General features: G+C 45.6%; 2 protein-coding genes across 7 annotated transcripts in view; both read right to left on the bottom strand.

Annotated features, from left to right (window-relative positions):
- Nucleotides 1-14,807, bottom strand: part of TSPAN5 (tetraspanin 5) — a 131,410-nt gene extending 116,603 nt beyond the window's left edge. For 5 of the 6 annotated variants that reach the window (XM_053404025.1, XM_053404026.1, XM_053404027.1 and 2 more), the window contains exon 1: nucleotides 14,699-14,807. In XM_053404025.1, coding sequence (XP_053260000.1) covers nucleotides 14,699-14,779 — 81 coding nt within the window. In that variant the 5' untranslated portion in view covers nucleotides 14,780-14,807. The remainder of the gene's footprint in view (nucleotides 1-14,698) is intronic. The other variant, XM_053404024.1, reaches the window with a different exon arrangement.
- On the bottom strand, nucleotides 9,949-10,981 carry LOC128421349 (protein SOX-15-like). The gene is given in 2 exon segments (XM_053404029.1): nucleotides 9,949-10,765; nucleotides 10,768-10,981. Coding segments are annotated over 2 exon segments (786 nt in total). The 5' UTR covers nucleotides 10,916-10,981; the 3' UTR covers nucleotides 9,949-10,127.
- Nucleotides 14,808-15,136: the final 329 nt, after the last annotated feature.

Below are 15,136 nucleotides of genomic sequence, written 5' to 3'. Positions count from 1 at the left end.
TGTTCAGAGTTGAAAACAGCCTTCTGCAGCAAGCAACCAAGTGCAGAGGCAGACTGCACTGAATAGGAACCTGAAATTGACCTCCTGCACTTAACTGAACCACAGTTATGAAACTGTACCAAAGCAAAGCAGTGGCCCATGGTTTTATCTGACATGCACAAGCTGGAAAGAGCCTGAGTAAGACTCACACCCATGTACTTCCCTTCCTTTGCTGCCCCGCCTTGTTCACACAGCCAGGAGAATGAGTTTGGCAGCATTCTCAATTTGTGGTGTCATTGTGGTCTTTGGGTGGAATCCGAAGGAAATCTATTCAGCGATCACTGCACAAACCCAGTTCAAGCAACCACCAAAAGCTATTCCAGCTTAGTAGCAAGGTACCATAGCTAAAGCCACAGGTATGTCATTTGTAAGCTGCATGCTCCATACAAATTTGAGCTTAACGGCTTCCCACAAGTATGGAAAGATGGTCACGCTTGGTTGAGAAGCAAGAGAGTTCACTTCTGGAGGTCTCACCAGTCTAGTTCCAACAGTTGATTCTGGAAAAGTTAAGAGAATAGCATTTGCACAGTACATCAAGCCTTACATCTCCAAATGCTGACTCACTAATCTCCATGCTACAGATGGGGAAACGGAGGCAAATTAACCAACACTACCAACAAGTCCTTGGCCAAGATGAGGTTTGGGCCCAAGTTGCCTGATGCTAGCACTCCCAACTCCTGGACTAGCAGATTCACTTTTGGCATGAGATTTCAAACAGCAAATGGTGAAATTGTATCACACTGGATAATGTACTCACTATACTTGTCAGAAGGGGAGCATCTCTGCACAAGAGACCACCACTCACAAGATGGGTAGCACGGCTTAAACTAGAACTGGGTCAACGTTTAGTATGACTCCTGCCTTGTTACTGAAAAGCTCTTATCAAAGGTCTATTACTGTCACAAGTAAGAATTTATGCAGCATGAATGACTTGGCCAAATGCAAACCAGAATTTCAAAATCAATAAGCCTATTGGTAAGAAGTGTGGTGGCCTAGCGCATGCCTTGCCTACAGAAGCCCAACAGTTCCATCCCTGGCATCTTTAGGGAAGTATGTGAAAGACCCGTCCCAAATCCCAGATGGCCACTGCCAGTCTGTGCAAGCAATACAGAGGTAGGTGGATCAACTTGGTATAAGATGTTCCTATCATGTAGATATGCTTTCAAATATCATGCACTTCAGTGACCTTTCACAACTAAGTAACTGGTGGCGTTTGGGAAGAAAGAAGCCAAAACCATGCTGGTTTTCAGTTTTCTTGCTCACATCCTCTAAAGCAGCAGTGGGGAACCTTTGCCCCCGCCCCCAGATGTCACTCCTGCTCTTAGGGGTCAGGCAACAATATATTCCCAGCAATTATCTTAGATGCTTTAAAGAAGAGTCAAGAATTCTAAATAAAAAGACCACCACATGCAGGCACAATCCTATGCATGTTCATGCAAAAGCAAATCTCACTGTGTTAACGAGGGCTTGCTCCAAGGTCAACGTGTTTAGGATTGGAATGAGCCACCATGAAAAAGGTATACAAGGAGCCTGTCTTAGGGCAGACTTCAGGTATGTGCCCATGATTCTGTAACTCCTGTGCCTATTAAGGGCTGATAAGAATAGTCTTGGCAGTATATATATATATATATGTTTTTACTAAATACAGCAAAGCACTTTCCACTTTGACAGCTTATGATTCTGCTAGATAGCGCAATGAACTTTTAAAAACCTTAAATGGAGCTCAGATCAGAGAAAATGAACCCTCACTGCTTACTCAAAGCCTTTTCTGCCACATCTATTTATATAAATTACCCATTATGTTCAGTTTATCAATACCGGTTATGGACTGTAACCTTAGACTGTCCAAGCGGGATGTGGATTGCAAACTAAACATATTTAGGACCTGCCCAGACCACAGAACACTTGCCCTCTCATAAAAGCCTGTAAATGCCTAGAACGTGTGGAAGCCTAGACTGCCCACAACCAAACTGACCCCATAGCAAGGCTACAACCAAAAAGTCGGAGGTAGCAGGCAACACCTTACAGTTTTATGCCGGGGTGAGGAACCACTTCATCTGGAAAGCCAGATCAAGAAGCACCCAACCCTCTGCAGGCCTCATGTGAGGGGTGAGCAGGACTGCCCACCTGTCCATCACCTGCTGTTTGGCATCAAGTGGATCTCACCCCATCCGAAAGGTGTGCATTCAGCAGCACTTTGAAACAGTGCTGCATGTAAGTCATGGCTGCAAAGGAGCAATTGGGCATGCACCCTAAACATTTTCTCCCATGCACCACTGGTGATCCACGGATCAGAGTTCTGGATCCCCTTTTTAAGGCTCCCGATTGTGTTCCTTTCATCCAAAGCTTTACCTGTCCCACACACCTGATGTTATAGGATGTCAGAGACAAGTGGCAGATGGGCGTTAGCAGCCAAAAACTGCCTCACGGGCCAAAATGGGCAGTCAGACGGACCAAATTTCCTTGGATGTTTTTTCTCCTTCCTTGGAGTTTTTTTAAGCAGAGGCTGGAAGGCCACCTGTCATGGATGCTCTGGCTGAGATTCTTGAATTGCAGGGGGTTGGACTAGATGACCCTTGGGGTCCCTTGCAACTCTACAATTCTATAAAATTTGGCCCATGGACTGGAGGTTCCCCACCACTGCTCCATGCAATCGCTGAACCAGAAGGCTACTGCACAGCCAGATGAGCTGCTAAAGGTAAAGGTACCCCTGCCCGTATGGGCCAGTCGTGTCCGACTCTAGGGTTGCGTGCTCATCTCGCTCTAGAGGCCGTGAGCCGGCACCGTCTGAAGACACTTCCGGGTCACGTGGCCAGCGTGACGAAGCTGCAGCTGGCGAGCCAGCACCAGCGCAGCACACGGAAACGCCGTTTACCTTCCCGCTATAAAGCGGTACCTATTTATCTACTTGCACTTAGGGGTGCTTTCGAACTGCTAGGTGGGCAGGAGCTGGGACCGAACGACGGGAGCTCACCCCGTCGAGGGGATTCGAATCGCCGACCATACGATCAGTAAGTCCTAGGCACTGAGGTTTTACCCACAGCGCCACCCGCGTCCCTTTGAGCTGCTAGCCACCTTTATATCCTGCCAGTTCCCAAGACCCATGTTAAAAGTGAACATTCCTCTCCCCCCACCCACAGCCATGTAAAGATCTCTGGTTTAATCTGTTCAAGGAGGGCCTTACACTCTGTTTATAACCTGGTGCTTAGCTTTAATTTCTTTTTTCTATTTTTACTGTAATTGTGGTTACCTTACTTCTGGAAACAGCCATGTGAGGACAGAGTCCTACAAAAGGTGCGAGTATAAATATTTAGAAGAAATCAAACGAAACTGCAAGACCCAGTTGCAGAAAGGGGACTGCTAATGAGAATACAACAAATCTCCTAGAGATTTGGTCCAAGAAAATCCTCCTAGCGATTACTTAAGACCAGTGTCAGAGAAGGCATTATGCTACTGCCTTGGGTTTGTATGAGTGGCTGACAGAGACAGGACACAGAAGCACTAGAACGCGAGCAAGGGCCGATTAAAATGCTGACATTCTCCTCAACTGATAGCCACATCAAGACAAAAGAGCCATTATTTACTGCTGCATTCCATTAGTATCATGTATAGATTACTTGGCATACAAGTCATTTCACAATCCTGGCCTTGTTCTTTCTTGCTTTCTACCCTGTAAAGCAAGTTGTTGTTTTATGGAAAGAGAACTGAGGCTTAAAGATGTCTTATCAAGACTACCTGTAAGTTCCTAGCTGAGTTGGTAATGGTCCCCTACCCACAACCCATAGGATTGTGCATGTTTAATTTGTTTTCCTCCACTGCCACTTTAGTCTCTTAGGCTTCCCCCAACATCAGAAGCATCAGGCCATGAAGATGAGCGATCATCACCCTCTCTAACAAGTGAGCAAATAAGGGCACATCCATCTGGTGTGTTTGCAAAAGACAGGAACAATACGCTCCCCTCCACAAACCTGTTATCAGAGGTTCCATCCCAGCTACACCCAACCTGCTTTGCTCTTGCACATTTGCTCTTCGGCTATTTAAGCAGATTGCAAATAATGGCCATGGCTCTTTTTGGAGTCTTTTCACATCTTTTCCCCGCACTGGATGAAAACCAAAAGGCTCTGAATATGCAACTGCCGCAACCAAGCCAGCTCCCATTAAAGTCAATGGGAGCTGCTTGTAAATAGAGGCTGCACAAATGAGGCCCCAAATGTTGCGAAGGCTGGAAAACTCCCTTTGTGCCATGCAAAAGCCGCAGGAGCCAAGCACGCAGCACACTTTCAGATCTGCACACCGCTTACTTGAGAGCTAATATTATTTGGAGGGGAAGAGAGGGAGAAGTCCGCCAGATCTTCTTTCTTAAGCTTTACATTGAAAAATAAAACAGCACCAACAGTCTTTGTTTCCAGTCATTTCACATACTAAGCTTTCTTAGAAGCATGACCCAAACCTATGGTCAGGGCAACATGTGGCTTGGTGAGCCATAGTTTGCAGCTCCTGATGTAGAGATTCCATGGGAGATTAATATCACCATATCCTTATCCTGTGCTTGCACAAGGAGGTTGTCAGGTAAATGTAGAATGTGCAACTCTACTGGTAAGCGGCAACTGGACCTTGGGAGCAGGTAACTTTGGCTACCTGCTCATACCACTGAGCTATTCAAGAAGCCCACCACAGTGACTTAAAGCCAAGACTGGCAACACGGGAAAAAAGATCCCTGCAACCTGTAGCTTCCAAGGCAGAAATGACAACACTTATGTTGTCTAGCTCAGTTTTCCTTTCGGCTTAGGAAAGACAGCAGGTAGCAGCTGGAGAAGTGGAGCAGGGAACAAAGAGGGCTGATGTAGGGTTGCCCTCTGAGGGTTGCAGGTCAGTGGCAGGCAGGTGCCAGAGGCAAAAGGGAGGAGGGCAAAGTAGCTGGTGTCAATTTTACCTTTGTACACTAAGCTAGTTTCTACACACAAACACACCTTCCTTTACCCACCATCCAGTCAAGCAAGGGGCCCTTGTCAGAATGCAAGGAACACATTCCAGATAGGAAGAAGCACTTGGGGTGTGAAATATGGCCAGCAAGGGGTGTAGCCTGGGGACAGTTCCAAGGGCCAGGCAGAAGGCGGGAAAGGGTATCTTTGGCCCCTGGGTCTGAGGTTCCCCACCCAGACTCTAAAGCCCTTTTGCTAGTGCCGCCCAGTCAGTAATCACGCTTGGCAGGGCCTTCTTTGTGGTGGCTCCGTTTCTGTGGAATGTCCGCTCTGGCAAATTGCATCTCCCTCCTTCATTGTTAATGTTCAGGAGAAACTTTTTTTAAAATCCTTGTTTAAACCACACATTTGATGGCTGAAAAATACTGAAACAGCTCTGCAAGTCTGTTTTTCAATGCTCTTGACGCTCATTTACTTCGTTTTTAAAAATAAAAAACAAACAAACCTGCTGCCTTGTTGTTTGCCATCCTATGAAGGGCAGGATAGAAATTTAATAAATGAAGCGAATCATTTGTCCGGGCCCACCCAACTCAAATAATCTGCACATGTTTTACTTGGAAAACCAAAAGCAAAGCTAGACTGGGGGTGGGAGGAATTAAAAGCAAGACTGTGAAAGCAGGAAAAGCCAGGGGAGTGCAAAGCATTCAAATAAGAGCAGCGAATATCACTATTTTATTTCCACACCAGCTGCTCTTTTCAGGTTTCTAAAAAGACCTTTATTGGCCCAGTGCCTAGCTACAATTTAGGTAGCTTTTTTCATCAAGGACCTGCACGTAAAATTTTGGTTCATATATGTTTATGCAAACTTTCAGGGAAATCCCATTTGAAAACAACTGGATTATATAGACAGGTGTTAAGAATGGACAGTAGAAATCTATTTGAAGGATCAGGCCTAAAGTGGCAAATAATTGGCTTCTACATAATTTGATTATGCATCCTTTCACTGGTCACAGCTGAAAAACCCTTCCTTGACTACTGTGCTACCTAGACAAGAATAAGGTCTAGCCTGCAAACAATATTCAGAAGCTGTATTCCATTAGCCATCCTTAGGTATAACTGGAATTTGCAAGCCCATTTCAAACCCTGGTTTCAAAAACTATAATTAACATTAACCACGATTCCCATCTTCACCACATAAATTAATGCAATGTGAAAGCCATAAAGAAGAGGGGGGGTGGGAGAACAGAATTTACACCTGTGAGTAGTGCAGCTTTTCAAATCTGGTTCCAATTGAAAAACCTGTTTTGAAGTGAACTTATGCTATGCCTGTACTGGACGTATGACCTAAGGATGCTTCAGATGTTTTTCTCCTGTATGGAGATCAATTATTTGTAGGAAAGCAAGCAAAACCTGCATGTAGATCTCTCTCTATATGAGATGACTACACGCGGAGACTATTCACTTGCGGCTTTCCTGCATTTTCCCTACAAATTACTGGGCGAGAGTTCCTGAAGACACTCTCCCAAATGGAGCATCTCTAAAACCTCAGGCAACGACCCAAAAGGGCCACACAAGGAACCTCAAATAGCCAGCTCACATCCTCACCAGATATTTAAAGCACACTGCTTCCCCAAAAAGAATCCTGGGAAACATAGTTTGCCCCTCGCTGAGCTACCACTCACAGCACCTTAACCAAATACAAGGGGGATGCGCTTCAAAGGTATTGTGTGGACATGACCCTGCAGCAAAGACACACCTTGTGCATCCACATCTCCCTGCGAGTTTCAATGAGGCTTGGGCAAGATAAATTTCTGGGGGACTGTTCCCAACATTTTCCATGGGCTCTCCCCTTCAGACCACAGCTTCCTATGTTGCTTTAAGAATTACTTGCTCCTGAATGTCAAGACCCTCTCCAAGGTGGTATCGTCCTACGCAGAAGGATCTGCAATGGGAAAAGGAACTGGCAGGCCCATTTGGGCATGCGTATGAAAGTCTCTGGATACCAGGTATGACTCTTCCCCAGCTCTTAATCCAGGGTACACAAGCATCACGCTGGGGTGGCTGCCAAGCAAGCTGCTGTTACCATAGATTCCCATTTAGCGCTAATGAATTGCCTCCAGTCACTATCTGAATCCAGCTTGTACTTTACTACCTAGAGATAAATACATCAGTTGCCACTTGATGTCGAAACCAAAGGGCTGAAAGTTAGCATGGGCATCAGCCTGGCACAGCTGCCACAGCCAATTTGCCCTTTAGGTCAGTAACAAGATGATGGAGTTTGGGCCTTCCACAAAGCATAGAGTTATAATTCCAATATATATATATATAAATAACAAAGTTCTTGCACCAAGAGAAGATGAAATAAATCCTAGGGTAATTTAGAAGAGCGGCCATTTTTATTTCCCGAAGCCTCTGCAACTCATTTCCATGGAAAAGTATTCACCCCTTTCAAAAGATGCTATTAATGATTTGCAGTCAAGTTAGCTGTTGCCCAACAGAGGACAGCATGCCTTTCACTCTGCTTTTCCCCAGAGAACACTTATATAACCAGATTTAGCTTGCTTTCTGCCAATCTCCAAGTCAGGAGACAATTTAAAACCTCCCATATGGCTAATACCACAAAAATAAGCCCAGCACGTGCTCTGCCAAAAAAAAAACCCCACAGCAAATGTTATGAACTCATGTACTACTGAATCTTCTTCCTAGAATACATTGGACCAGATCCTGAGACCAGACAGGTTCCTGGTTTGTGAGATAAAATCCTAGATGACACAGTAGCCAAGATAAACTTGTGGGAATATAGCACAAGTCAGCTACAAAACAAGGACATTTCGGAACACATGAAGCAGCAAGGATTGGCAGGCTGGTTTGCCTAAGACAAAATGCTAAATTAAAACATCTCAGCCAGGTGTGGCCCTGCAGGTGCTCCTCAACTATCAGCCCCAGCAAGCATGGCCGACCGCCAAGGATTGTGGGAGTTGTAGTTCAGCAAGATCTGAACTCCTTGGGGGCCAAAGGTTCCCGAATGCCAAATTACTGTACCCTGATTTTAAGTTCTTGTTTTAAGTGTTCGAGGGACATAGCTCTTAAAGGCACCATGTGATATAAAGTGAAATCTTTTACCTCAGCATTAGCACTTCACAATTCACACCACCTTTGTCTTTGTCAGTGAGGTCAGAGGCAAAGAATGTTTTCACAGAGATGTTGCCCACTTAAAGAATTTAGTCAAATAATTGTACAGTTTAATGTTATTAACTGTAATTTTCAAATATAACAATGCAAAAAAAATCTTCCGTCACAAGTTCTCACATAATGATCCACATAGGACCACCTGATCTAAATAAACTCACATTGTGAACTTTCCTGAAGAAACAAAAAGGCAGGCACCATCATAGAAGAGGCACTGAACCTTACAAAATGAAAAGAGGAAGGTGTCTAAGAGGACACTCCAAAGTCTATTATTTGGATACTAACTTAGCCCTTCGTGCATGGAAGGGCTACTTCCATACATGGAAGGAACCAAGCTGCAACCGACGTTCACTAGAAGAAGGGGAGATTCCCCCTTCCTGGGTCCTTCCCCACTCTCATGTCCTTCGTGAGGGTCCCCCAATTCTCCAGAACAGTCTATAGAAGGTATGGTCTGAAAGCACACCAGGTCTGGTTGGTGTCTGGATTGGAGACCTCTAGGAAACCACATGGGTTTGGGGTTCCATGATGGAAGAAAAGCAGTGTAAAAAACGAAATAAATAAATGTATTTTTAAATTTTAATTCATATTGTTATTATTTATTAATGTTCTATACTGCCTCTCCTCCGGAGATCAGAGGGTGGTTTACAATATAAAAATACAAACATAATAACAAACAAAAACCATAGATATCACGCCTTTCTCCCAGTGCCTGGCCCAAGGCAACACACATCATAAATTCAAACAGATTAAACTAAAACACACAATAAATATAGCTTTGACAAAACAACAAACTAAGAAAGCCTATTAAAAAACCAGCACTGAAACACTTAAGCACACAAAAAGGCAACACCCATGCTCAAAAGACCTTGCTGCAACAGCCAGATAGTGGCCAAATACCTGTTTAAACAAAAAAGGCATTTGCCTGTTGGTGATTTGAAAGCAGAGAGGGGGACGGCCACGCCTTTTGTGTAAGGGAGTTCCACAATCTAAGAGCAGCTACCAAGAAGGCCCTCTCTACATTAAGAGGCAAAGAAGAAGTAAAGAAGCTATCAGTAAAAAAAAAAAATCACCTTTCGCCCTTTCCTCCAGCACAAGCAGACCTTCGCTGAACACAAGCCTAGACCCATCCCACATAATCTCTTTTAAATCAAAACTACTGTATACATTATAAATGCAATAATCTAAACAATGCAGGCTCAGTTTTCACACATACCACTAACATCACCTTTAAGTCTCTCCCTGTAATTTTCACCCACAGCTGAATTACCCACACATTTCTGAGTGTGCAGGAATCTGGTTTTTAAATGACACTGGGAACTGTACAAGGCAGCGGGTTTACAGTTACATGTTAATCTTCGTTCACTTCTGATGTCTCCCAAGTAGAGCTGTGCCCTGTGTGAAGCCAATTATTCCTCCTCTATGCAAAATTAGTGGCATGGCCTGTTTAGGACCAGCTTGCCAGACAGTCGTTTCTGAACCAAGGTCCAGGAAGTGCACAACCACACTCCAAGTTCACCAATACCTTCCACACAACAGAGAATAATCATATCAACAGATTAATGTGGTCCATGAATCAGATCTCCAAAAACTTCAGGAGAACTTGCTCACACTGGCTTTATTTTTTTTTTCCTTTTTTTTAATATAAAAACTTGTTTAAAAAATGTAATTAGCAAAATATAACCCCCCTCCCCTTTACGTTTTCCACCCACCCAAACGAGGAATCCCTGCTAGCAGGAATTGGGACCCACCCACCCTCAAAAGAGGTTCCCGTTTCCTTCATTTCTTAAGGTAAAAAAGAAAATTGTCCTGTACAAACTTCCCCGCTTCAATATACGCATGACACAAACTTGTGCACGAGTGAAATCAAGTTTATCCCCTTTTGCACGAAGCTGGGGAAATAAAACAGCCCCCAAACCAACACACACACCCCAAAAAACCCAAATTAAATCAGTCCTTTCTCTGCCACCTTCAAACCAGTTAAAGGTGGGTCAGCGGAGGTGTGTTGCTGAACCCCAAATAGGGGTGCTGGGAAATGCAATATTGGGGCGCCCCCTCCGCAGCATCGCACGCCTGCAGGGAATAGGCCGTCATCACGTCGTGGAAGTCGCCAAAGGAGTGGTGAAACTGCTGCAAGCCGCCTTCTTGTTTGATCATCGTGGCCACCATCGGGGAGGGCTGGGCGCCGTACGTCAGGGTGCTGTAGGGCGCCGGGAATCCGGCCCCGTAGCCTCCTCCGCCTCCGGGTCCTCCTTGGGCGAGCTCGTAAGGGTAGCAGGCGCCCCTGCCGTCGGGGGTCCCTCCTGGAGCGGCAGCGTATGCGCTCCAGGCGCGCGTCTCGGCCGTCGGGGCGCACGGAAAGGTTCCTGGCGAGGCTGCTGCTGCCGGTGCGCCCTTGTCCCGTGCGCGCCCGGATCCGCCCTTGCGCCGGGGCCGGTACTTGTAATCGGGGTAGTCCTTCATGTGCAGAGCCCGGAGGCGCTTGGCCTCGTCCACGAAGGGCCGCTTCTCGGCGTCGGGCAGCAGTTTCCAAGCGGCGCCCAGGCGCTTGGAGATCTCCGAGTTGTGCATCTTGGGGTGCTCCTGCGCCATCTTGCGCCTTTGCGCGCTGGACCACACATGAAGGCGTTCATGGGGCGCTTGACTTTCTCCAGGGGGTCCTCGGGGGCAGCAGGAGGAGGAAGCGCCCGAGGGGCAGCAGCAGCAGGGATCGGGGCCCCTCCGGGTTCTTGCGGCAGCGGAGCTTCCGCGGGGAAAACGGCGAACATCTCCTGATTCGATGGGGGCGCGCCGACTAGAGGACCTCGGAGAAGCGCGCCGGCCGGGGAAGAAGCTGCAGGCAAGACGGCCTGCTCACACTGGCTTTAAACTAAAATGTACATGCCACAAAAACATAGTTTTGAGTTAAATTATGTACTTGTTCAAATTTGGCTCTTGCTGCTACGGATACAAGGATATGCATGCATGTAAGGAAGGAAGGATATGCCGTGCCATTTTCGTGGACACAATGCAATATGCAAGGAGCCAACTCACACCTCAGCGAGTTGGATCCATGAGTGACCAGCTCATTCACATGCTAGCGTTGAACAAGAAAATACTCATAAAACAAGCTTTAATGTAAAGTATAAAGCAGTCTTCAGCCTAAGGTCTGGTCATTCTATTAAAATGTTCACAGTCAACATTCATTGAACATGAATTGGAAGCAGATGTAAGCCTAGCATTTTGGAAGTTACTTCACACTTCAAACATTTTTTCTACCTTATCTTCATCCTCTCCCGTGGCCACCTCCCCAAACTAAGCAACAAGATCCACCTGGTAGCCAATTGGCACTTCATCAAAAGGCACCCAAACTAATCAGCCAAACTAATCAGTTCTAAAATAAACCTACCTAGCCTGAAACTGTCCTGCTTCTGTGACATCATGATGGCAGCTAAACCAAAGTGACACTCTGGCCTCTAAGTCACTAATCTTTAACCTGGTGGGTTGGGACCCACTAATGGATCACAGCCTGATCCAAGGTGGGTCACAACAGGAGCAATACCACCATGCAAATATATGGTAAATGATTAAGAAATGGGTCCCCAGGTGCATATTTGGGTTAAAAGTGGGTCCTGAGTCTGAGAAGGTTGAAGATACCTGCTCAAAGTAACCTCATAGCAGATCAGGCACTCACTACTGTATGATGTATGACACATTCATCCCATGTTCATTCAACATATTCGTCAAGTGTAAGAGTCTGGGAGATAGAAAGTCTCTTTAGCCAACAACCAGCCCTCTACAGAATGCATTTAGTCTGAAAACATCCTAGTACTCAAGGCCTATAGCTAAAATGGAGAAGCAATTTAAAGTCAGGCTAATGGTACTGAAAACTGGATTCATGAGGATTTCAAAACTCCTGTTCGAAGTCTGCAAATAATTACACCACCACTCCATTCATTCCTGTTACATTTAGAAAACCATTCAGTGCGTCACAGTAAGTCATTCCAACACCCATTAACACATCTCCAACCTCTTAATAGGAGAAAGGTTGAAATTCAACAACTCTGCTACCTGTGATAAGTGGACAGGTGATTCAAGCATCAGAAGCATCTTCTCCAAAGCATCTTTTGCACAACTCTCCTTGGAATACAAGCATTTATAAGATTAGTGCCAGGGAACCACCAAAGTTATAGTACAGGGTCATAACAATGAATTAGAGAGGAACTTCTTCTTCTTCTTTTTTTGTCAGCATGCCAAATTGTGCATTTCAGTACTGATCCTAACTCTCATAAGCATACAGTCTAGAACCTGTAATATGCTCTCTCCAAGAAGGCTGCATGATTCATTCTACTGTGCCTTCTTTGCCAGCTGGGGAACATCTGAATTCATCACAGTGCCCACCCCTTCCCCCTCCCCATTTCGAGAACCAATACTATGGACAGCTGAACAGTCACTGCAAAAAAACACTGCACCAGATTTGTAGCAGCACAGATGGGATTCAAATATGACATTAGGACGAAAGAGGGAACAATAGAGCTTTGGCACTCCATGGCAGAACAAGAGGGGGGGTATCTAAAAGGTGCTGCAGAAGACTAGTTTTATTTTTACCTGCCTTCTCTAGCAAGAGGTGAAAAAACAGAAAAGAAAACCTTGAGTAGAGAGAGTCATATGCATCAGCCTGCTTTTAAAATTCAGCTTTCAGTCTAGAACATCAGAACATCTTCAGATATCTTCCTCCCTCTTACTCCTAATGCCAAAAATGCAGCAGTATTTTACTTTAATGTCAATAGCATAGCTATTGTTGTTCTAGGAAGGAACTAAAAGATCTCTTTAGGCATTTGCAAGCGATTTGATGAACCCACTATGATCATAACAGAACTACCCAGGTCCTTCTGCCACACCAGAAACTGCACAGCCCCTGCATAGCACTTTATCCAAGTCTGGATTTTCTAGTTTGCTAGTAAGAATGCAACACTACAACTATGTCCTTACACGGGCCTTTCTTAGCAGCAAGATACAACCAAGAGTCTTGTGATACTGAAGGTTCACATATTTATCACAGCGAAAGCGTTCATGGACCAGGGCCCATTTGCCATATGTACAAAGCAGCCTCCTCCACTGGCAGGTTCAACAGCAACATTAACACCTGGTTTCTGTTCCAGGCCTTTGGCCGCATCTCCATTAACTTCTGAACCCAAGTGCCAGAAATAATCAAAGCTCTATCCTGGCAACAAGGAAAGCAGGAGGAGGATGGGTGACACTTCCTTCCTTTCCATATGGAATAACAGATCAGAATTGCTTTTAATGTATTTCCATATAAACTAGCCACAGACTTACAGCCAAGCCTACTTTTGCAGTCTCTCAACTTGAAATCCAGAGCTCCTCTTGCACTCTGTGTTGTGTGCATGCTCACACACCCTCTCCATTAACAGGGAATCAATTTCCTTTATGTAATGTCCTGCTCACAAGTAGGGTTAGTTCATGAGAGCTCTCCTATTGACCCAACTTCGCTGCAATGAACACCAAATGCTATTTATTCAATTGTTTCCAGAATCCATTATCCCAGTCAATATCCCCATTTCTGAAATATCCATATGAACACAGCGTGCTACATCCCCAAAGGTTCATATTATGTAACAATAAATAAAAAATGTAAAACCTCATATGGCATTGTGTGGTGTGTGTGTGTGTGTGTGTGTGTGTGTGTGTGTGTTTAAACATACACAAAGACAGCAAATGACCTTTTTTCAAAAGAGAAGAGCATTCAAAGCTACAGCAAACTGGGAGGAAGCAGTGGAAAGAGCATAGTGATGTAATATTCCAACATACAGTTCCAATCCCACCAAAGCAGGGGCAGCAAAACAATTAAAAGGGTTGGGGGGGTGACTCAATAGGTGATCTGTATGCATGCAGAATTTAGAGCAAATGTTTATCCTAATCCCAATGTATATTCTTTTTTCTTTTAATTAAAAAGGGGATCTATTCTGCAGCGGCAAAGTACTGTACACAGTTCTCTTGTTTCTGCTGCATTAACAGGAGCCCACCACAACGGACCCATTTCTTACCTACGGTCGTTGTGTAACCCTTCTCTCCCAAAAACACAGCTCTTTAGCCTTCCAGGAACACTTGGAACAAGGCATTATGCCTTCTCCAGTCCATGGAAGTCTTATCAGTCCCTTTTAAACCACAACAATAGGGGCAAAGGGGATCTACTGTAGGGATGGTGGAAAAACCAAGCCGTTCCTTTATTATCCACGGAACATGAAAGACTATGGCCAGGAAAAGTCAAATACTACCCAAAATGTTTCCCTGTAAAGATCACCCCACTAAAAAACATCAACACGAAGACACACACACACACACGTATCCTGCTAGGTTATTTACTTCATGAAAAACCCCATTCACGCTGAAGTGCCTTGTGTTTATTTTCTGCTGGGCTTATTTCACACTCTCTCTCACACACACACCTCCAATTTCTCTGGAAAGGGGTGGGGGGCTAAATCCTCGCCCAGCTAGAAAATGCACACGAGCCCCACACAGCTTTGGCCCATAAAACGAACCACTCCACTTACCCAGAAAATGACATTGAAGCCGAATATGAAATATTTGATGCAACAACTGACTTCAGGGCCCTTATAATGCTTCCCGGACATCCTTGGGGTTCATGAAGACACTTCGCGCTTGCAGCCCGGTTTGGGGATACAGAGAGGAGGGCGGGAGAGAGAGAGAGAAGAAAAGGTATTTTGGAGGGGGGGTGTTGAGGGAAAATTGGAAAGGGGGTGGGGAGAAGGGGGCGAGGGGAGGGAAGCGCGAGCCGCCGCCGCCGCGGCAGATAAAAGATGCAGGAGCCGGAGTGGCAGGCGAGAGAGAGGCAGCAGGCTTGGGCTCAGGGTTGCCCGGAGCGCGCAAGCGGCGAGTCCCCGTGGGGCGAGTGCAAGCCCCGCCGCCGCTGCTGCTGCTGCCTCCTCCGCCACCTCCTGCTTGGGCACATCGAGGAGCGGGAGGCCGAG

This window comes from Podarcis raffonei, chromosome 9, assembly GCF_027172205.1.
Source record: "Podarcis raffonei isolate rPodRaf1 chromosome 9, rPodRaf1.pri, whole genome shotgun sequence".
Classification (NCBI taxonomy): Eukaryota; Metazoa; Chordata; class Lepidosauria; order Squamata; family Lacertidae; genus Podarcis; species Podarcis raffonei.
The sequence above is the reverse complement of the archived record's forward strand: the minus strand, read 5'-3'. Positions and strand labels throughout refer to the sequence as shown.